General features: G+C 34.9%; 1 protein-coding gene across 2 annotated transcripts in view; it reads right to left on the bottom strand.

Annotated features, from left to right (window-relative positions):
* Nucleotides 1-24781, bottom strand: part of ush2a (Usher syndrome 2A (autosomal recessive, mild)) — a 394144-nt gene that overhangs the window by 208563 nt on the left and 160800 nt on the right. For both annotated transcript variants that reach the window (XM_009293147.5, XM_073928624.1), the window contains exons 33-37: nt 21336-21495; nt 12921-13083; nt 11651-11798; nt 5551-5702; nt 4100-4247 (exon numbers count right to left, since the gene is read on the bottom strand). In XM_009293147.5, coding sequence (XP_009291422.2) covers nt 4100-4247; nt 5551-5702; nt 11651-11798; nt 12921-13083; nt 21336-21495 — 771 coding nt within the window. The remainder of the gene's footprint in view (nt 1-4099; nt 4248-5550; nt 5703-11650; nt 11799-12920; nt 13084-21335; nt 21496-24781) is intronic.

Genomic DNA, 24781 nt, shown 5'->3' on the forward strand with positions numbered 1-24781 from the left:
CATTAACGTGTGTCCTGTTACATTTACCATGCAAAATCAGTGCAAAGCTAAACATTTGTGAGTGCATGCAACTTTATAAAGGCATTGTGTGTGACTCATCATTGCAGAAAGGCTTGAATTAACTCCACAACATTTACATCAAATTAATGCTGGAATTTTTTTTTTTACTGTAAAAAAGAAAGATCAGCTTTATTCTTGTCTGTCACTGTCATGTTCATCTATGTAAGGGTTACATGCATCAGCGCAATAGTAAGCAATCTCAATGGCTTTGACACGCATGTGGGAAGAACCAATCATTTGAATTAAAGGCACATGCAACAAAAACAGTTACACTACAAAGTCTTAATGGTAACATTTTTAAGTCTGAACATTTCCAATGCACAAAAAGGTATAATAAATAATCTGATGGGTATTTTAAGTTGAAACTTTACAGACATCCTGGAAACACAAAAAACTTGAGAAAGGGGAAAATAGATGGCCTTTAAGTGAAATGTACATATAAATCATAAAGTTCTGTGCTAATAATATAATTGTGATGAGATTATTATTGATAATAACATGGTTATTTAGAGTAGGTATCTGCATATGGTCAGAGTGTAAGATACACTGTAACATTTATATGATAAAAAAGCAAGGAAAAGATGTTTATATACTTTAACTTTTTAAAATAAGCCAATCAAGTTAATCAAAACTTCTTCAGAGCCCCAAAACAACCTTAACTATACTTTTTAGTTATACAATTTAATATAAGTTGAAAGGACTCGTACAGTTAATTTGAATTTTACAATTAAAGGCAACAACTTTTGTTTTTACCCATGCAAAAAGTTTAGTTAATAAGTTTTAGGAATATTCTAACAAGTGTTTTTCTGTTAGTGTTGCCAGAATTTACCACACAATTGGTCTAATTCAAAGATGGAGTCAAGATGAAGAATACAAAGCTACAAGTTTATTGGTGGAAATACATCCTTTAAAAGACATATATGTTTAAATAAAGCATGTCTTTTCTTGGGGTTAATACCTGGCAACCTATGCATTTCTAAAAAGGTTGTGAAATATTTTGAGGGGTACATTTGATGTCAGTTCACAAGCCAGAAGTTATGTGAGTTTTTCCGTGTTAAGTGTTTGTGTTGTAGACCAAATTCTGGTCTTAACTGTAATCAGAATATATATATATTTCTTTAGTCATTCTGTTTAGATTTTTTTTCATACATTGCATTTGGGGCATTGTGTGTTTTATTTGAATAACATAACATGAAAACAAAATACAATTTTAAATATAAAACAAAAAATAAAACATTTATTTTCATATTATTAAGAGTTATTGGATTTTTAGAAGCAGATTTTGTGAAACCACATAATGTCTAGGAGTACAGCTTATTTAAAACATGTTATTAAAATGCATTAGAAAATGTGGAAAAAGCTACCAAAACCATACCGTTATCAAAATAAAATGTTTAATTCCCATGTTAAAGCTATTCATTTCTCAAAATAAGGTCTGAATAATGCTTAAAACGGTATCAGAAAATACCTGAAGCACAGCTGTCTTAAAGGGATAATTTACCCAAAAAATATAAACGTACACACTATTTACTCACACAAGTGGTTTCAAACCTTTTCGATCTTTTCTTCTGTTGAACACTAAACAATATGTTTTGAAGAAAGCTGAAAAATTGTATTCACTGGCCATAGTAGGAAAAAGAAAATACTATAGAAGTCAATGATTACAGGTTTCCAACATTATTCAAAATATCGTTTTTTTTTTGGTTTTGAAATAAGCTTTTTTTTTTTTTTCCAATTGAGTACATAATTTAGGTATTTAAAGTGTACTTTTTTTTCAGTGTAACCATAATATTTGCCCTATTTATTTATTTACAGCATTTTTCAAAATATCTTTTTTAAGGAGTGAAACTAGTAATTAATTTCCTTTTTTGTTTGTGAACTATCACTTCAAGTTTAAAACAAGACTTTAAATAAACAATTTTAATTTATTATTATTATTATTATTATTATTATTATTATTATTATTATTATTATTATTATTATTATTATTATTACTATTACTATTATTATTATTGGTAGTGGTTGTAGTAATAACATTATTACACCCTCAGACTTGCCTGTAGGCTTGGAGAGTCCACAGAAAACTGTAGTTCCTGTATATCAAGTTACATATTCAGCAGTTCAGGTCAATGACACAAAGAGGGGAAATAAAGACAGCTGAATGGCAAATCTCTGACAAATTTGATTCTTATTTATCCATACAAACAGCAGAAGTGTATACACGGTAAAGCCTGCGTCCATCAAAGTGGCCGGCTGATTGCTTTGTAAGCGATCTCCTGCAAATATTAACGATCAGGTGAGCTCAGCTTAATTAGACGCTGACAGAGTAATATAGCGCTCTTTAAATCAACCTCTGTTTTGGTATTTTTTCAACAAACAAGCACATTACAGGTTATAATTTGCTGATCGTGGATGATTATGCGTTATAAAAATGTCAATGTATTCATTTAGGTGGACTACAGTGAAGCACACATACTGGAACACACACACGCACACACACGGCTGTTGGCAGGATTAAATGTGAAGAATCTGTAAGCTGTACAGATGAACTCTTGATTAATGGACAGAGACAATCTATTCTATTGGCCTGGCAGACAAAAAGAAGTGCTGACACATAGAGGTGCAGGTCAGTCTTTTCATCTGAGACTGGCTGGACTTTGACCAGGAATACACACAGTTTTGGAAGCCTACCAGCAGGATAAACGAGAGAAAGAATGAGGAACACAGGGTTCAGCATTACACTCAATTCATTCACATACTTATAGTAAATGAATGCGTATGTACTCTTAAAAAAAAGATCAAACTGTCTCCATATAGAGCAATATATTTAACAGGTTCCATTGTAAATAAGCTCTTTTTATTATACATTGCCGTTCAAAAGTTTATAATCTTTCAGAATTTGAAAGAAGTGATCAAAACCTCAGAATTGGGAGGAATTACAACTTTATTACAATAAATAATAAGTTAAATATTAAATATTGTCTTAAACATTACTCCAGTCTTCAATGTTACATCACATGTCCCTCAAAACCTATTCTAATGTGCTGATTTGCTGCTCACCAAACATTTTTTTAATGATATCAATTTAACATTTTATAGTATAGTATATTAAACTACTTGAAATCATTTAAATCTTTACAGACAATGATTTGAAACTCAATCAATCAATCAATCAATCAATCAATCAATCCATCCATCCATCTATCCATCCATCCATCCATCCATCCATCCATCCATCCATCAATCAATCAATCAATCAATCAATCAATCAATCAACTAAGCAACCAACCAACAATCAATCAATCAATCAATCAATCCATCCATCCATCAATCAATCAACTGATCAAAATATTGAACAGTATGAATATTTCTTTAATTGAGATTTGGAGTTGTTGAAGCTGAATTCCAACATATGTCACTTCAAAAAAGTTCAAAATGCACCAACCGCTGCCGCTATATATGGGATGGCACAGACATTACGAATGCATGTTTAGCATGTACTCTACAATGTGACTGCACACTTATAATGTGGCTGACAAGCACTCGCATCTGCACTTCTGCAGCTTCATGATCTTGACAGATTCACATAAAGAACGCGTGTTTGCACCCCTCACCCTCTCATTACAGCAAGCGTTTATCCTCTAACCAGCATAGGGGAAGCTCCAACCGAGCATCGGGAGATTCCTTTTGAACGTGCCATTACGCTTTTTAACAAACCTGTCCGCTTTCATCCCGTGAAGAATGAGAGGAGAAGAGCGTGTGATGAGTACGGGTGTCCTCTTGAAGCCCTTCCGGCCTGCTATAGTCAGCCTGAGCAAAATGGAGGCCGACAACAATTCATTTAAGCCTATTACCGCGCAGGCAGGGTGTGCTAAGGTTCACTGACCTTTCAGCATTTTTGTTTGTAAACAAACAAAGGGAAAACAGCAGAAGTCAATATGAGGAGCAGGGGTAGCATGCAGGGAGGCAGTGTTGCGTTCACTCGGAGGAACTGAGGGGGATGTGGAGAAGCGATGGGGAGCAGTTAAGTTTGATTTACCTGGCCCTGCGAAGAGGACTGTGTAGGTTAGATTGCCGTTGGGTTCAGCGGGAGCCTCCCACTTGGCTCGTACTGAATGTGGCGCCTCGCTGAAGACAACAAGGGTCACATGGCCAACGGGGGGCATCTCTAAAGTCCTGCTTTCCACCTAAGAACCGAGATAAATATATTAGTGGTGTCCCAAATAAAGCACTATACACTATAATGATCTATCTATCTATCTATCTATCTATCTATCTATCTATCTATCTATCTATCTATCTATCTATCTATCTATCTATCTATCTATCTATCTATCTATCTATCTATCTATCTATCTATCTATCTCTATCTATCTATCTATCTATCTATCTATCTATCTATCTATCTATCCATCCATCCATCCATCTAACAATCTATCTATCTGAATAGATTACTGCATAACTGGTATGCACCTATTTTCTGCTTGGAACTAGGACTATCAATCAAAATGTAACCATTTGTTATATGTCTAAAATAATTTCGCAAAAAAAGCAAAGCCAAGCAAAGCAAAACACAAAACAAACAAAACTAAAAATAAAAAACAAAAAAACAAAAAAACAAAACAAAAAGCAAAGCAAAACACAAAACAAACAAAACAAAACAAAACGCAAAGCAAAGCAAAGCAAAGCAAAGCAAAGCAAAGCAAAGCAAAGCAAAACAAAACAAAACAAAATTCACGCACATTTGGCAAAACATCAGATTAAGTAATAGTAAACCTTTTAATTTAGCAAATAAAAAACGAACAAAAAATTTATATAGCAAGGTTTAAAAAACATAAAACATATTCCTTGAGCATCAAATAAACAATTTGTTTAATATTTTACAATGCTACTGTTTTTACAATTTTTAGAATTAAATAAAAAATACAAATTAAATGGAATAAAAAGCAGCCTTAGTAAACAAAAAGGCCATCTGTCAAAAACAAACAAAAGAAACAAATATTTTGAAAACCTAATGCAAATACCATTATCATAACTAGTATATTTGGTGGAAATATTGCAGTAAGCCTTTGATTAAGCTCACTGTATTGAACTAAGTACGTTGAGAAAGCATGAAGAGTGCTTATTTTAATAAAAATAAAAACAATTACAAAATCACAGCCTGCACTTTTCCCTCACCATCTGTCCACTAAATGATGAGATACGTCTTATCCAGCCACACCACAGCCACTCAACCTCTCGCTGCTTGCTCCAACTTTTGCTGTGTCTGCAGAACTGGCCATTTGACTAAATATTGCACACATATTGGAAAAATGCCCAAATATAGCCCATCAAAGCAGTAACCAGCCCAGAGTGGCATTTATACCAAATGTCAAGCGTGAGCAGAAGGTGCTTTATTGAACAGAGTGAATCGATCACCTTTATGATGCTGAGCTGCCATCTGACACGCAGAGGAGGCATTAACATAATGTAAATGTGGTGGACTCTCACCAGGGGCCCCAGAGCGCAGCCCTGAGCCGTGCAGGCCTGAACACGGAAACTGTGCAGGCTCCACGGGGAGAGATCGCCCACCTCCGAAGCCATCAGGGACGAATTCTGCACCAGCGTGCCATCCATCCAAAGACCATAGCTGCTAATCACACCTGTGTGGAGAAAATTAATGCACGTTTAGCATATGGCCGATAGCGTACGAGGCAATACAGCTTGTGCTTGACATGTAAACCTATCACATAATCAAAAATGCTTACAGAGCCTCAACATTTACAACATATATTTGTCAATTTTTAAGGGATAAGTGAAACAAAATATGAGTTGCTGGCTACAGTTCACTTACTGGCCACCGCTGGGTTTCCAAATACTACATTTACAACCTTTTTTTATTTTCATTCTATTGTGGGCCGGGATTTAAATAAACAAACACACAACTAAAAACATTCACAGAATTTTTTTTTTTTTTTTTCAATTTTTAAGCAGTTTTGTAATAATACATTGAGCCATACCTGTCAACCCTCCTGTTTTTCCCAGGATTCTCGCATATTCTACAGTTCTATCCTGCTATCATGCAGCAAAGGTATTTTCCCTTATTTCTCCCATAATTAAAATCTTTCTATGATGGGTGGCAATAATATGCGTAAGCCATACAGCTGGACCACCAGGGGACGCCCCTCGCTCTTAAATGTAAGCCTGTTCTGTGCTTTCGTTTTGTTTACTGTAGGCATGAGAACACTTTGAAATAAATAAATAAATAAATAAACATTTCAGATTTAAAATTTATTTGTTACTATTTATTTCTTATCAATGCTTGAACAGTAACAGAATAGCATTTACACTTTTAGAATTACACAAAAGACTTTGTCATCATAATACTTTGTAATAAATATAAAAACGGTGAGATTCCCTTCCTTTTTATTTCAGATGCTGCACCCTCCTATGCAATCCTCAAAACAGTCATACTGTATAGCGGTGCATGACTGTCTGCTGACACACTTCGTAGTGATAAACAGACTCTGTTTCCCAAAAGAATTCTGTACCTGTGATTTGAAGCGGAGCGAAAGTCTGGGTTTTGGGTGCGTGTTTGAACAGACATATACACATAATTAATAATAATAACATCTAAAGATGTTATTATCTTGATGGCTTTTTTCTAATTTTGTCCTAAATGAGCATAAAAAGTTATGAAAGCAATCAAATGCTTTCATTATAGATGTGTGCATTTTTAAAGTGACACCTCTGTTATTTAAAAACATTTTTTATTGTAGAAAAAGCACTTGAAATTTATCATTAAATTACACTTTTTAACATTTTACTCTTCCCCCCTCCCTCACCCAAAGCATCCAAATTCAGTTGAACAGGTATTGCTATACATCGACTAGGCCATAGAAAAACATATACTGTATTTCACATACAAAAACACCCATATACACATATCAATCAGTTAACCAGTAGTGTAAGAGGTATTTGCTTGTGTCATTGTATGGTTTCGTTCCAAAAATTGTATAAACAGAACCCAAATTTTATGGTAGTCCTTTAATTGGCCCTTTATACTGTAGGTGATTCTTTCCAGTACACAATGTAATGTTTTAAATCTTTCAGCCAGTGGTCAATGGATGGACTTTTTATGTTCCCTCTGTTAATGTAATCAAACAAAAACAATTCATTCATTGCTCTTTAATCAGAATTTATAAGCTACACAGTGTTTGTAAACTGTTATACAGTATATAGTAGACTATTTGTTCACTTATGTGCTGCTAATATATACTATTTATTTACTATTTCTTTCTTTCTTTTGTAAATAATAATAATAAAACATATTACTGACTGTTGAACTGTTTATTTACAATGAAACAGCTCCAGATGGACATACTTACTAATTTGGGGATTTGTTTTTTTGTTTGGGGGCGGGTGTTTAAGGTGGTATATCCTTTATTTTTACAACCCGATGTTAACAGGTATTCACTGAGTGTGTTTTGCTATGGATAATACATTTCATAATAAAAGCTCTGTATTTTCGTTAATGATTGTACATTTAAATTTTTTTATATATAAACATTGTCTTTTAGTCATGCAAACAGATGTCTTAAAATGTCTTTCAACTGTATTTAAAGAGAATTTTTTCATGTTTAACACAGAATAGTTTAATAATTAGAGAAGTCCAAGTGTTGGCAATTTTATCTCCGTGTTTGAAAAGGTGAAAAAAATAAAATAAAATTGAACTGGATTGTAATGCATAACGTTTTTAATTATTATATTTATTTTCACAGTCATTTTCCATATTAACAGACATATTAGAGGAAAGGTCATTGTTCTTTCAAGGTGAGAATCACTTTAATTTGAAATATAGAAATTACAGGAGACAAATCAAATAAAAAAATAAGGTAAAAAAGAAAAACATTTAAGACAGCCAAAGTCAGATTTGTGTGTGTGTGTCTGTGCGTGTGAGATAGTGTACGGGTGAAAGTATAAAGAAAGGAACATAAAGAAATATAAAACCTGCATAACAACATAGAAAAACAGTATATGCATGATGATAATCATAGAATTTATAATAACAATAAGCAATAAAAATTTAATGCCATTGATGAGGGGCGTCACGGTGGTGCAGTAGGTAGCATGATCAACTCACAGGAAGAAAGCCAATGGTTCGAGCCCTGGCTGGGTCAGTTGGTGTGGAGTTTGCATGTCCTATCAGTGTTCGTGTGGGTGTTGTGCTTTAGGTGAATTGGGTAAGCTAAATTGACCGTAGTTTTTGTGTGTGAATGAGTGTGTATGGATGTTTTCCAGTGTTGGGTTGCAGCTGGAAGGGCATCCGCTACATAAAACATATGCTGGATAAGTTGGCAGTTCATTCCGCTGTGGCGACCTTAGATTAATATAGGGACTAAGCCGAAAAGAAAATGAATGAATGCCATTAATGCTATTTTACATATGGACTTTCTTACAAAATAAAGTAAAATTACTATTTTATAATATTTAATGGGGACAATGATTTTCATATCATTTTGTACTAAACACGCTTAAAAAAAAACACATCAAGTTCTCAACTTCTTATTTTTAATATCCATACAAAATATCCAAACAAAAAAAAAAAAAAAAGTGTCCATACAGGCTGCTTATTGTGCTGAATAAGGCCATCAGATTTTAGCCTCTGAGAGAATTTTAGGAAACTGAAAACAGTACATATGTTGAAACTTCACCAGACCACTTCAGATCCAAAAAGCTTAAGAAAATTCGATGAAAAGTAGCCAAAATACAGTAATAGGAAATGTTCTAAATGTTACTGAACATTGAATTGCACATGCATGACTCTTGATATCAAATCTAAAATTGCCCTTCCATCATAAATCCTTATTCCAGGACAGATTTTTATACCCGAACACTGTTTGCTCCACTGATTTCCTCACATGCCCTGATGTAAACTGGCCATTTTGTTTAAAGCCCTCTGTTAAAGGCAAGCATTAGGGAAAGAGTGTTGTAAAAGATGTAAACACAGCCGTATACTGGTCCTGCTCTCTTTATAGCTGCTCACGGGACACACCCCTCAAGATGGACCGCTCGGTTAAAAGGTTCAAGAAGGACAACTCAGCTTGACCCAGTGCACAAGGAAACAGACATGAAAAGCTGCACTGGGCTTGAACTAACACTTCAAAAACAGTGAATTTATGCTTCGTTTTTAATATATTTGTAACAATTCTATAATGATGCACTAATATTTTCAGACGCTGTTTATAAATCTGTGCATTTAATCAAGCAAATATTACAATGAGCTATGTTGGTTAATTATACATTTTTACACTTTTTTGGCATCCACTACTAATGCATAAATATATTTAAACAAGACCAAATTATTATTTTTTTATCTCTGAAACGTGGAAAAGGAATGTATACATTACATAAAATGCAAGAACACTATGCAAAATAGTTTTAATTGTTTGTTTTTCAATTTGTAATATCTCTTTAATGATACACAGAGCTTTATATGCCTTGATATGGATAGCACATTAGATAATAAAAGCTGTGTACTTTATTTAATTACTATAAAAAATACTTTAATATTTTCCCGTATATTGTCTGATGCCAACATATGCCTTTTAACAGCTTTTATTTGCGATAAAATACAGTTTTCTTCACAGAATTGTTTAATATTTAGGCAAGATCAGGCTTTTGATGTTTTATTGCAGTATTTGAACATGTGGAAAACTAATAAAATACATTATAATATTTAATGTTTTAAAATACTGTTTTTATTTAAATTTGTGACAGTTCTATAATTATACACTAAGCACACATTGAGATGGGTAAGACATTTAATAATAAACACAATAATGTATTTTCTATAATGATTGTAAAAGCAAATTCACCCATATTATTCAGTGTATTTATTATTGTATTTTTCACTTTTTCATTTAACTCAATATTAAATTTTAATGACTAATTATTTCATATTTCAGCAATAGTAAGTTCAAGGCACTCAAAAGAAGTGGAAAACGTAATAAAAAGCATTAATTTACATGGCTAATCCCTAAAAAATACTTTTAAGGATTTAAATTTTTTTTTAAAGCTTTTTAATATTTTTTCCACATCTTTCGAGTGCCTTGGACCGATTTTTGCTGTTTATTCTTATGAACCCCTTGCCCAAAGAGCACCAACACATTATTTAGACTATCCCCTGAGCACTTTTTGTTTGATTTTGGATTTTCAATATTTCATATTTATTTTCTTTTTAGGTTATATTATTAAAAACTATGATTTTTACTACATAACCATGTACATTTTTACATTTCATTCATTCATTCATTTTCTTTGCGGCTTAGTCACTTTATTAATCAGGGGTTACCACAGCGGAATGAGCTGCCAACTTATCCAGATTACATTTGAGCAGCGGATGCCCTTCCAGCTACAACCCAACACTGGAAAACACCCATACAATGTCATTCACACACATACAGTATGGACAATTTAGCTCATTCAATTCACCTGTGGGAAACCAGAGGAAACCCATGCGAATACAGGAAGAACATGCAAACTCCATACAAAAATGGCAACTGACCCAGCCGAGGCTCGAACCAGCAACCTTCTTGATGTGAGAAGACAGTGCTTCCCACTGTGCCACCTCACCACCCCTTTTCAATATTTATAAATACTGAAAATAAATGTTAAAATCGTAAAATTCTTTATTAAAAGATTTTAAAACGAATTCTAAAAACATAAGAAAAATAAATTAAGCATAAAAGAAAAAATATTTTTAAATATAAATAATTTTTTTTTTTTTATAAAAATGTGTAAGTGAAAACACCATATGTATAATAAAAATAAATATTATTAAGTGTGATGTTCAGCCAGTTGTGTCATGTACTTAATAATGTCTAACTGAACACTATCATAACAATACTAGGTTGCATTATCCTAATGTGTATATTAGGATAAAATAATTTATAAAATATGCATACATAAATTTATAAAACAAAAGGTGAAATAAATAATTTTATTTACATTAAAAAAAAAAAAAAAAAAAAAATCAGCCCATATCGGATCCCCTTCACTCAGCCTTCACTTCAAATGTCAACTAAATATTTAAATTAATGATCAACAGACTATATATTTAAATATCCAATCAGAATTCACAATAAAAAATTATCACAAGATTAAAAAAAACAAAGCCTTCAATATATTATGTCCCACGTAAAAATTAAACCTTTGTTTAAATAAAACATCAAACACTTTAAGCAAACAAATAAAACAACCAATCTTCTTTTTATGCTAATTAACATTAACCAAAACAATTCTAATCTCCTCTCAAACCCGTTAGTCTGCAGTGTTGTACCTCATCCGCCGAGTGAACTGAACGGCCCTGTCAGCCACCGCTAAAGCTGCAGTTCACAGCATCAGTCAAAAGGGAGCACTTTTCATCCACTTAAAACCCAGCGTCCTCCTTTTCTCTCTCTCTCTCTCTCTCACTCCCGCTCCGCCACACAAAGTGCTGCTCTTCCTTCTCCATGTGCGAACCCATCATTAAACATGAAGCACCCTTAACTAAATGCCCATTTGGAATATGAATTCACCTCTGCCGGGTGCTAGTTTCAACCCCACTCACCATTGGGTTTGCGCGGGGGGGTCCAGGACAGGTGGAGGGAATGTGGAGAGAGGGACAGGATGTTTGGGGCAGGCACTTCCTCCGGTGAGCTCTCCTCGGTGCGGGCTGTGCTGGGGTCACTGAGGGTGCAGCCGCCACCTGTGCACGCCTGCAGGACACAGTGGTCAACTTTAAAAAGGTGGCAACGTCATGGTATTTGACGATATTATCATTATTATAAACATCAAAATAGCTTCAGAAATGTGTATATATAAATAATAATAATATATATATCCATGTGTGTGTATACATAGTACAGTTGAACCAGAATTATTAGCCCCCTTTTGAAATGTTTTTTCTTTTAAATAATTTCCCAAATGACGTTTAACATAGTAAGGAAAGGGAATAAGAAAGTCTTATTTGTTTTATTTCAGCTAGAATAAAAGCAGTTTTTAACTTTTTAAACAAAATTTTAGGGTCAAAATTATTAGCCCCTTTAAGATAGATTGTTTTAGAAAAGTCTACAGAACAAACCATCATTATACAATAACTTGCCTTATTACCCTATTGTTGAAAAAATCTTCTCACTGTTAAACAGAAATTGGGGAAAAATAAACAGTTACACAGTTGAAGTTAGAATTATTAGCCCACCTAAAATATTAGACACTGCATCTAGACATTAAAACAAACTTAAGACCATGTGTGGTGCAGCTTTTTCGTACAGTGGGATTAAGCTATGGAATGGTCTACCCATCAGCATCAGGAATGCTGCTTCTCTGCACTGTTTTAAGAAACTTCTCAAGACTCAACTTTTTACCGTTGCTTTTAATTAAGGTTGATTATTTTTGTCAATTTAATCATTCAATTTTATAGTTCATTTTTTATTGTCTAATTGGGGTGTTTTTACTGTTTTTTTATTGTTCTGCTTTGTTACTGTTTGCCCTGTTTGCCTAGCGCTTTCGGTCTGAGAAAAGTGCACTATAAATAAAACGTATTATTATTATTATTATTATTATTGTTATTAATTTATTCAGTGTACTTTATTGTATTTTATAAAAAATATTCAAATTAAGACAACAATATTCTTTAACAATTATAACTTTAGACAGATAGACAGACTATCGAACGGACAGCTATGGGATGGATGGATGGATGGATGGATATTACAGTTAGCATTCCAACAAATACTGAAAGGGTAAAATGAAATGAAAGTCTCAATGACATGAACCTCAGCATGTTTTGTGTGTGTGTGTGTGTGTGTGTGTGTGTGCATGGTGAATCAAATACACACTGCTATCTGAAAGAGGTATGTGGATCCAGGGACGAGGTTCCGCACTGTATAATCCTGGAAAAGCTCAGAGCTGTTATAGACGATGAGCGGCTCCTCTCCCAAAGCCCACTGGTGCAGCGTGTAGAACTCCAGCAGGCCGTTCACCTCCACTGGAGCAGCCCACCTAAAGACCACCAGACACAAAAACACACAGTCTGAGACCCGACACATCACCCCTGTCCCAGAAACACCCGATCAGAGAGCTGCTGGGCGAGTGTTTTACTCCAGCGCTTGACTTTCTGATGGCTAAATTTAGAGCAGAGGACACTGTTATCTGCTGAGGGATCATACAGGACGACTGAGAGGAGAAACTGAGCTAAACTCAGACAGAAATATGTGCGTTTCTTCCGCTTTGTGTGTTATTTGTTTGTTCGTTGAGTATATGCGAGTTGTTTGGAGGGTTTTGGTTGTTTGGAAGTTTCACTGTACTGTTTATGAATTTTCTGATTTGAAGATTTTGAAAGTGAAGCTATCTATTCTAGCTGTGAGATGACACCGCTACCCACTGATCCACCGTGCCGCCCCCCATAGTTTTTAATAATGATTATGATTTTTACATTTCAGTTTAAAGTTAAATGTCTATGAATTTAATTTAATGAAGTCACTAAATAACTATATTTTATTAATAATTAAAATTTTTACATTTCAAATTTTGTTAGTTTTAGTAAAACTTATGCAAAATGATTTGATTTTAAATAAAACACAAATTTATTAAATTTAATTAAATAAAATGTAAAAAAAAAAAAGGGCGACGTAGTGGCGCAGTAGGTAGTGCTGTCGCTTTACAGCAAGAAGGTAGCTGGTTTAAGCCTCGGCTGGGTCAGCTAGCGTTTCTGTGTGGAGTTTGCATGTTCTCCCTGTGTTTGCTTGGGTTTCCTCCAGGTGCTCCGGTTTTCCACCACAGTCCAAAAACATGCGGTACAAGCAGGCTAAATTGTCTGTAGTGTATGAGTGTGAATGTTTGTGTGGATGTTTCCCAAAGATATGTTGCCACTGGAAGGGCATCCGCTGCGTAAAAACTTGCTAGATAAGTTGGCAGTTCATTCCACTGTGGCAACCCCGGATTAATAAAGGGACTAAGCCGAAAAGAAAATGAATAAATGAATGAATGAAATGTAAAAATGTACATGGTTATGTAGTCACTAAGTAACTGTCATAGTTTTTAACAATATTCTGAATTTTTACATTCAAAATCTTAATTCACTAATTATTTTTTTTATTTAATTAATTTAGTTTATTTTTCTAACTAGGTTAGCTTTAAAGATATTACTTAGATACAATAAGTTTTCACTTAACATCAGTTTATGCATTAACTAAAACAAGCATTTAAAATAAATATTAACATTAACTTATTTTTAAGCAAAAAAAAAAAAAAAACTTTAACTTTTGTCAATAATTTTTTTATGCCAAATAAACCCACTAATGTCAATAAAAGTCAACATTAAGTGCTGAGATGATTTTTTCCCTCCAACAGTACATTTGACAGACACTCAAAAATGTATCTCTTACAGTATATATCTGTCATAACTGAATGGCACTTTAGTCTGCATCCTCAAACATAGAGTTCAATGACTAGAGGAGACAATGTCCCTGCTGAAGGTAATGGTGTCAAAACTCTGACAAGAGCTTATATCATCTTTGTTGTTTTAGCAGGGAAATAGGACAGTAACCTCCTGTGTGATGAGAAGAATCATCAAGCCTCTGAGTACAATGAGTTTGACCCGATGTTTCTCCGACCCTCTCTGTTTCCTTAATTTAGTACAGAGCTCGCAAGAGTCTCCTGGTCCACATGGAGCAAACACACCCGCAGGTGACCTTATTCATTATTGTGATTAATTTACTTTAGGCATAAATTAAAATGCATTTTAAATGGCAAACGACAACGGCCATTAAGATGTTTCATTGCATAATTGATATGCGGTAGGTTGTATTATTAATTATATGACATTTTCATCAATTACTATGCTTAAAGAAAGCAAACATTATTTTTGCTAGTTGTTTGAGGCAAACTGTGAATACAATGCCAATATTGCATGTTAAATGTAAATAAGTATACAAATAATTGTAAATATAAAATTATATCTGCTTATTTATCAGAAAAAATAAACAATACAGCCATTTATATTATTATTATTGTTATTATTATTATCATCATCATTATTATTATTATTATTATCATTATTATTATTATTACATAATTTTAACATTGTAATAAATTTATGGCCTTCAATGACAAACAAGAATGGCCATAAGGGTGTTTTATTCCATAATAGAAAAGCTGTTAGTTATATTAATATTAATGTAAGATTACTTACGATACTTTAAAACAAAGAAAAGGTTATTGGTAGTATATTTAGTTTTTGATACACATAAATATTCAAAGGTATGAATATTAAAAAAGAAAAACTAAAAAAAGATATAACAATTTTGTAAGCATTATTAACTTAATAATAATACTAATTTACAACAAAACCAATAATAATAATAATAATAATAATAATAATAATAATAATAAAAATAATAATAATAATAATAACAACTTATTAATAAATATATTAATTAATTAATAAAATAATAAATAAAAATAAAAATAAAAATCATTATTGTTATTTATTAAATTTTTTTCATTGATTTTCTTTTCGGCTTAGACCCTTTATTAATCTGGGGTCGCCACAGCGGAATGAACCGCCAACTTATCCAGCATATGTTTAACGCAGCGGATGTCCTTCCAGCTGCAACCAATCACTGGAAAACATCCATACACACTACGGACAACGTAGTTTACCCAATTCACCTATACCACATGATTTGGGGAAAACCGGAGCACCCAGAGGAAACCCACGCAAACATAGGGAGTACATGCAAACTGAATTGCCACAGAATTACCAACTGACCCAGCCGGGACTCAAATCAGCGACCTTCTTGCTGTGAGGCGATTGTGCTACCCACTGTGCCACCATAATGCCATTTTTATTCTTATTACTATATAGTTTTAACATTGTACTAAATTTTATGGCCTTTTCAATGACAAACAAGAATGGCCATAAAAGTGTTTCATTGCATAATAGATAAGCTGTTGGTTATGTTATTATTAATGAAGGATTCATTACTAATAATACTTATAAAACAGAAATGTTTATTAGCAGTATATTTTATTTTTGATACACATAAAAAAATCAAAAGGAAGAAAACAAAAACAAACGAAAGACAAAGAAAAAGATACAACAATTAAATAAGCATTATAATAATAATAATAATAATAATAATAATAATAATAATAATAATAATAATAATAATAATTTATATATATATATATATATATATATATATATATATATATATATATATATATATATATATTATTTATTTATTTTTTTCATTCCCCAATTAGTTTTTTTTTTCATATTGTGTATATATATATTTCAATATATTTTGAAAGAAAATAAAACGAAAAAATCTAAAAAGGTTATTTATTAAATATCAACATTTTTATGAAATCTTTTGAAATAAATCAAAATAATTTTTCTCATTCAGTTAAACCCATACATTCCATCAAACAACATCAGCAAAATGTTTAACTTTTTTTTTTTTTTTTTTCATACAGCAGCGTAAAGGTGGTGAGGAGTTAATGCTGTACTGAGAGCATTTTTTCCTCTACTCATTTATTCAAGGTGCTGCATACTTTCATGCCGCGTGTTTCTGCTGATATTCGGTTTGTGCATATCCTGCAGTCCGGGGTCTCGCAACCTTTCTCACAGGCAAATCGCAACACAACAAAAGAGTATTGAACACATATGATCCTTCACCCTCTCCTATTACGATTCTGCTAACAAGGCAATACCTTTCAAAGGCACTGTATCCACAATTAGACCCTGAGAGAAAAAAAAAAGGAGAGAGGGAGAGAGATATCATCTGTAATGTCAAATTACAATGCTGCCTTTCTCTCCTTCTCTCTCTCATTCTCCCTCTATCATCATTGCAGCTCCTCGTCCTATTCAAATTGAAATATCCAATGGAAATAAAGCAATAACCATTTCCCCCTCTTGGCGGATGAAGACAATAAATAAGGTGAGTTTCCCTCTGAGGCGCTGCCGTCAGGATAGAGCAGATACATAATGAAGTTATGAAAATCGGTGATGAGACAAATTGGGTCATATACATCTTTTTAATAAATGACTTACAGAGATCACAAGCTCTCCACTGCCATTAATACAGAGGTAGCAGGAGAATAAAAAGAAAGGGCTTGTATTTTTTTCCTTCTTCAATGGCTGAAATGGGCATAATTGAATGAAGGCTGTTGAGGCAGCTTATAGACGAGAGAGAGAGAGTGAGTGAGAGAGAGATGTTGCAGCTCAAAAGGGTCAGAGTTTTGCTGGTTAGCTCAGCCCCCTTCAACCCCTGCTGGTGAATGCTGTAACTACACTGTAAAAAAGTCTCTTTTTCCATTGACAAGCATTTAAAACTACTCATCTATTCTGACAAAAAAATAATAATTGATACACTAATAGTCTGCCATCGCGGTGGCACAAAAGGTAGCACGATCGCCTCACAGCATGAAGGCTGCTGGTTCGAACCCCGACTGAATCAATTGGCATTTCTGTGAAAGGTTTACATGTTCTCCCTGTGTTCGTGTTGGTTTCCTCTGGGTGCTTCGGTTTCCCCTACAGTCTAAAGACATGCACTATAGGTGAAATGGGTAGGCTAAATTGGCTGTAGTGTTTGTGTGTGGATGTAAGAGTGTATGAGTGTTGCCCAGTGTTGGGTTGCAGCTGGAAGGGCATTCGCTGCGTAAAACATATGCTGGATAAGTTGGCGGTTCATTCTGCTGTTATGACCACTGATTAATAAATGGACTAAGCCGAAAAAGAAAGTGGATGGATAAACACTAATAGTCCAAAATTAATGGAAATTAAAATTATAATTTATTTATACAACAGCACACAGTAAACAACTGTAAAAATTAAGTAAGATTTTTAATTTAACCATTAAAACACATTAGAAAATACACTAGAAACATAACAGTAATTTCTAAATTCATTCACTCATTTTCCTTTGGCTTAGTCCCTTATCTAGTCGCCACAGTGGAACGAACTGATAACTACTCTGGCATATGTGTTACGCAGCAGATGCCTTTCCAGCTGCAACCCAGCACTGGGAAACCCAGAAATGCCAACTGGCCCAGCTTGGACTTCAACCAATGACCTTCTTGCTGTGAGGTCACAGTGCTAACCCCTGAGCCACTGTGCTGCCCTAAGTCTGACATAATAAAATATAATTGACATAACTTTGTAACACAGACAAATACACAACAATAAGCATGTGTGGATGAGAAACAAATGCTTATCACAAATTTTTTCCCCACAAACAGAGAAGCATACTAATATATAGAAGGTGCTCAGTGTCATTCATCCAACTACTAAACACCATTATGGTAATAATACACAGAATTAAAGTAATATGCAGTAAACCTTATGCATAAACAATACATGTAACATAAAACTCTAAGAAAACCAAACAAAAAAACTGGCTGCCTGTTAAATTTCGTATTGAATTTAAAATATTACTTCTCACCTATAAAGCTCTAAATAATCTAGCTCCTGTTTATCTAACCAACCTTCTGTCTCGCTACGAACCAACTCGCTCTTTAAGATCTCAAAATTCAGGGCTTCTGGTAGTACCTAGAATAGCAAAATCAAGTAAAGGAGGTCGAGCCTTCTCTTTCATGGCTCCTACACTCTGGAATAGCCTTCCTGGTAATGTCCGAGGCTCAGACACACTCTCCCAGTTCAAAACTAGATTAAAGACCTATCTGTTTAGTAAAGCATACACTCAATGCATCACCTAGCGGGTTCCACACAGGCTTCTGCATCTTGCTTATATACACTATGAACAGCAGCTACGCTAATTATTCTCTTTATTCTCTATTTTCACCTGGGGATACTCATCCCGAGGTCCTCAGATTAGGCGGAGTCACTGATTGGATCCAAGACCAGCGACGTGATGATCCCAAGGATTCCATATCCGGGACCAGGCCATATCCTGAGCTGCTGCTGCGCTGATGGTCGTGGGGAGTGGAGAACATGTGTCTGATTCCAGCGACGCTCCAGGGACAGACGAGTCTTCATTGAGGCCATCTTCCAGCATAAACCACGGCGAATGAAGTTCTGCACAAGACTTTTGGCCAGCGGAGAAATTAAAATGGTCGTGCCCAACTGAGTCTGGTTCTCTCAAGGTTTTTTTTCTTCACTCCCATCAGGTGAAGTTTTTTTTCCCTCTCCGCTGTCGCCACTGCCTCGCATGGTTCAGGATTGGTAGAGCTGCGCATTGATGAATTTGCTCTTCAGTGTTTGAACTCTCAGTAATGATTAAATCACACTGAACTGAGCTAAACTGAACTGAACTGAACTTAAACACTAAAACCTGAACCACACTGTTCCAGTTACTATGACCATTTATGTGAAGCTGCTTTGACACAATCTACATTGTAAAAGCGCTATACAAATAAAGCTGAATTGAATTGAATTGAAAAAAACTAAAAAATCCTAAAAATTCATTCTCTCTCTAGCCCTATCTGTGTAGTGTGAAGCGGCTTTCACATGGGATGCTAAAAGCACTGCACTATGAAATTTATACATTTTAATGGCTTGCGATACACAAAGGCATTTTGCATGAGCGCCACCAGAATGCTCATTCTGCTTACATGCTCACCAGTAAAGCAAAAAGTCTACTTTGCTACGTTGCTAACACGGCAATGCTGTAAAAAATGCCAAAAATAAATCTTAAAATAAATGTAACAATATTAAAAAAAAATTACGCCTCTTAACTCTTAATTTTGGCCAAGTGGATCCAGAATTTTTGGTTTCGGTACAGAATTTTAATTTCTGTATATCTCCCCCCAAAAAACTAATATCAGAGCTCAAGAAAACTGCTAGTGTATTGTGATGACATGATGTTTACTGCTCAACTGTCCTGACAAAACATCAAGAGCACCACTAAGCAATGTTAAGATGGCAGATTTTAAATTGCGTACCTCCGGACAGCCATTTCCTCAAATACCATTGAGATGAATGGGAATGCTAACGCATAGCTCTCTCTCTCCAGGTATTACAAGCCTCCTCGGGCCACCCAGTGAAGGTGGGGTAGATTGAGTAATTTAATGGCCGCTTTTGATGGCAGTGAACTGGTGGTGGATTTCGCCATAGTATAGGTGACAGCTCAAATATATATTCTCCTCATGCCCCTCTCTTCTCGCGCTCTCCCCACCTGTGATCATTCAGTAAAGTGATGACATTTTCGTTCTGATGGAAAATGCGCCGGAGCGCTTCTGTCATCTCTCTTGGCCTAAAACAAAGTGTACATAAGTTCAGTTTCCCCATTGCCCCTTTACTCCCTTCCAGTTCTCTCTCGCTCTCCTTCTATTCTCTCCTCGTCCACTCACATTGTTGCGTGGCATGGTGCCCTCTTCAGATAGTTCTTAAGTGATGGCGACGGGGCAGCTAAAGATGAACCTCTAAAGGCTTTCACATAGATTGCTATAGGCCCGGGGTGCAGGATGTTGGGTAAAATCTTGTGCGGACTCCTTTTTTTCCTCCTCTTCTTTCTCTAAGTCAAGCGGCAGGGGTCAAACGCTGGGGAAATTTCCGCATGCTAAACAGGCTGGAAGAAGGTCGGACTGTACGTTTTCATACAGTCCAATGAGACGGTCCATCGTGGGTGCAGGAGTTGAGCATTAGCCCCTAAATCAAGGCCTGCTCCATTGCTCCGTTTCCCTGGTCGCTCAACTGCAGCCAGAGGACACGCAAAGACAATAAGGACAAACAGCCAATGGCATGACTGGCGGAAGGGGCGTACTTTATGATTATATGGAAAACACTCAGTTGATTAATGCACCCATGCCGTGGATAGGGACAGCTTCTCAAATTTGACATACGGGTTGGTCAGATAAATCGCTCTAGTGTGAGATTTTTGTGGTGGACACCTTTTTTTAAACAGGGGTTACACATTGCATCTTCAAAGGGGTTATGGCTTTGACATGTGCAGGCTATTTTTTGTATAATGGTGAGGAATAACGAGACCTGAGATGCGTTTTGTCCTCTTGCAGAGAGCAAATGTCTGTCACCTCATTAGCGTATCTCTCTGATAAAACATTGCCATATAAAAGGTGAGAACGGCCATCTTCACTTCTGTTCATGCCTTGTTAGTGTTCATGTGCTTGTGTGAGCTGTTCAAGGACGAGACCTAGGGAGGGTTAAATGTGTTTTCTCCTTTTCTAGGGACAACATTTTTTACATAAAACCAGTTTAAAAAAAACTCCATGAAAAATCCACGTACTGTATAATTTGTGACATAAATTATTTTTTTTTTGGTCATACTCACTGTATGTGGATACTGCGGGCATCCAATACGGTCAGGATGGGGGGCTCAACATAAGTAGGAGGCAACTGGCCTGTGAACAGGGTAACCTGGGTACTGTTGGTACATCCTGCCTCAGTACAGGCACTCAACAGCAACTTATGAGGAGTGAACACACCAACGTCTGGATAGAGAGAGGGAAAAAAAAATATGAATAAAATATGAAAAATACTATGAAACCTTGTCAAATACAGTTTGAAATAGGGCTTACAACATGGTTTGTCGTTTCAGCATCGACATTTCATTGTGTGCATCTTTAATAGTCACATTGGAGGATGTGCAATGTTGAGTCGGGATTACAGCTTACTACAGTACATTCTTAGAATACAAGGTACACTATGGTCCAAATAATGTTTCTACGAGGAACAGTTCAGTACCTTTGTAAAAATTGTGTATGACAATTAAATATGGTACAGAAGAGACCTCTTATGATACTGTTCTGTGCCTTTTATGGTACCACTGAAATGAAGATATGCAATTGTTCTCATTTAAAAGGTACAAAAGTGTTCCAACTCCTGCGTTGTTACAAAACCTGTAAAAATAAATATGACTGGAAAGGCAAAGTGATTTTATGAATAGTTTCTATATTAAAACAAGAAGCATCATTTAAAATTACAGAAGTCAGAATTATTAGCCCCCTGAATTATCAGCCCTCCAATTTTTTCTTCTTTTCCAATTTCTGTTTAACGGAGAGATTTTTTTCAACACATTTCTAAACATACTAATTTTAATAACTCATTTCTAATAACTGATTAATTTTCTCTTTGCCATGATGACAGTAAATAACATTTTACTAGACATTTTTCAAGACACTTCTATACTACTTTAGGTGACATTTAAAGGCTTAACTAGGTTAATTAGGTTAACAGGGCAGGTTAGGAAAATCAGGCAAGTTATTTTATAATGACGGTTTGTTCTGTAGACTTTAAAAAATAGCTTAAAGGGGCTAATATTTTTGTCCTTAAAATGGTTTAAAAAAAAAAACAGCTTTTATTCTAGCCGAAATAAAACAAGTAAGACTTTCTCCAGCAGATTTTTTATTTTTATTTTTTTTATCAGAAATACTGTGGAAAATGTCTTGCTCGGTTAAACATCATATGGTAAATATTTAAAAAAGAAAAAAAAAGCTGAGCTTATGCTCAGATTGTTTATTTTATTTTTTGCAAATGCATTCCCCTACAGAGTCATCTCAATCAATCGAAAATGATTATGTATTCTAAGTAGTGCTATTTATCTGATGAAATTGTATTCATATTGCTATGTATATAGCAGAAAAACAAAAAAGCAAAATGTTAGATTTTACAATATCATACTGAACTAATTTGAAACAGAAATTCACAAATAGACAAGATTGGATAATAAATAATTGATAAACAAATTTATAATTATTGTGCTTTTCCCATTAGCATTACATTTAAAGACTAAGAGTGCAACAGAAAATCATAATGTGATGCTTAAATATAAAATAAAAAATGCATTAAAAATCTCCTCAGTTCAACGAGCCTCTGCCCTCCCCACAATGCTTCCTTTAAACTCTGTTATTTAATCTTTCATTCCTAAGATTACCTAAAAATTGTAATCTGTAACCCAGCTTCTCTGAATGACTTTTGAACAAGAATTTTGCCCTATCCTACAGTAAACTACCTCAAATAATGCTATTATGACCTGAAAGTTGCGATCTACAGTAATCTGTCATACTACAGAATTTTCACGTTGTTATGCTGCCCATTGCTCTCCCTTCTTCACACACATATAGCTGGAATCATCTGTTAATCACTTGTCCTGCAAAATCACAGTCGCAAACACTGCCGCTTCCAAAGCTCCTCTTGAAGAGAAGGAGGATCTCTCCTTGAAGCGCCTGAAAGCAGTTTACTGTCAAGGAAGGAGAAATAAAAAAGGCGAGATATTCCAAAATCACAGCGGGGGCAGCATGGAAGCTGAGCTAAGATATCCTGAAAGAAATTGGAATCCCCGGGTTTGTGCGTGGCGGGTGAAAGGGAGGGAACAGCAGCCGCAGCAATGCAGCGCTCCATAGCTTCTTATCACATCAGACCTCTGCCTTTACAACGACCCACAATAAATACGGGATACCCCACCGAGCAGACTGAAAATAACATCCTGCCGCACAACGTGTCTTATGAGAAATGCCCTCAAAGCCTAGGGTCCATTTTCTGCTTCAGCTCGGGGTTGTAATACATATGTAGTCAGGCATATCTTTAGAGAAGCTCAGGCTGATCAAAAGGAAAGAGATGTAAACGGAGACCCCGGTGTGGCGCCTCTGAAGGTTTTATGGCTCTTTACACAGACTCAACGTGATATGCGCTCAGGTATTTCTCTCTGAGGACATTGACTTCAGAATGACCTTTGTTTATGTGGGCTTGCTTGGGACCAGCGGCAGGTGAGTGAAAACAGAAAACAGTTAGGCGCTGCAATAAAATCATATTCGGATACATGGACGCCCCGATGATTGCTCTCAGGCAAAGCTATAATTTTCAATCTGGATGTGGAATAAAACCCTGTTCTCACTGATTTGTTGGTACTAGTATAAGAACGCAATTGATTTTTCTTTTTTTGTACTCGAAAAAACAAGCTGATTGTTATTTTGAAGCAAATGAAACATGTGGTTTTGATAAGATAATAAAAAAACATGAATTTGCACAGGACAATTAGAAATATGATCTGATCAAGCTCAGGCACTGGGTTTGGTCTACACAATATTTGACATCCATTGATTATTTATTATTTTTATTATTATTCATATTCTTATATAGGGCATCCGCTGCGTAAAACATATGCTGGATAAGTAGGCGGTTCATTCTGCTGTGGCAACCCCTGATTAATAAAAAGACTATGCCTAAAAGATAATGAATGAATGGATCTGGTCAAGCTCAATTACTGGGTTTAGTCTACACAATATTTGACATCCAATGATTACTTATTATTATAATTATTATTATTTATATTCTTATCATATAGGGCATCCGCTGCATATAAAAGCAAATGCTGGATAAGTAGGCGAGTCATTCTAGTGTGGCGACCCCTGATTAATAAAGAGACTATGCCTAAAAAATAATGAATGAATGGATCTGGTCAAGCTCAATAACTGGGTTTAGTCTACACAATATTTGACATCCAATGATTACTTATTATTATAATAATTATTATTTATATTCTTATCATATAGGGCATCCGCTGCATATAAAAGCAAATGCTGGATAAGTTGACGGTTCATTCCGCTGTGGTAACCCCTGATGAATAAAGGGACTAAGCCAAAGGAAAATTAATGACTATTCTTATTATCCAATTAAGTCCATTGTTGTGGATATATGATGTACTGGTGCTGCTGGGTAGAACTGTGCAATCCAGTCAGTCGGTTTCACATTTTTAAGGAAAGTTTACACATAAATTAA

Source organism: Danio rerio, chromosome 17 (assembly GCF_049306965.1).
Source record: "Danio rerio strain Tuebingen ecotype United States chromosome 17, GRCz12tu, whole genome shotgun sequence".
NCBI lineage: Eukaryota > Metazoa > Chordata > Actinopteri > Cypriniformes > Danionidae > Danio > Danio rerio.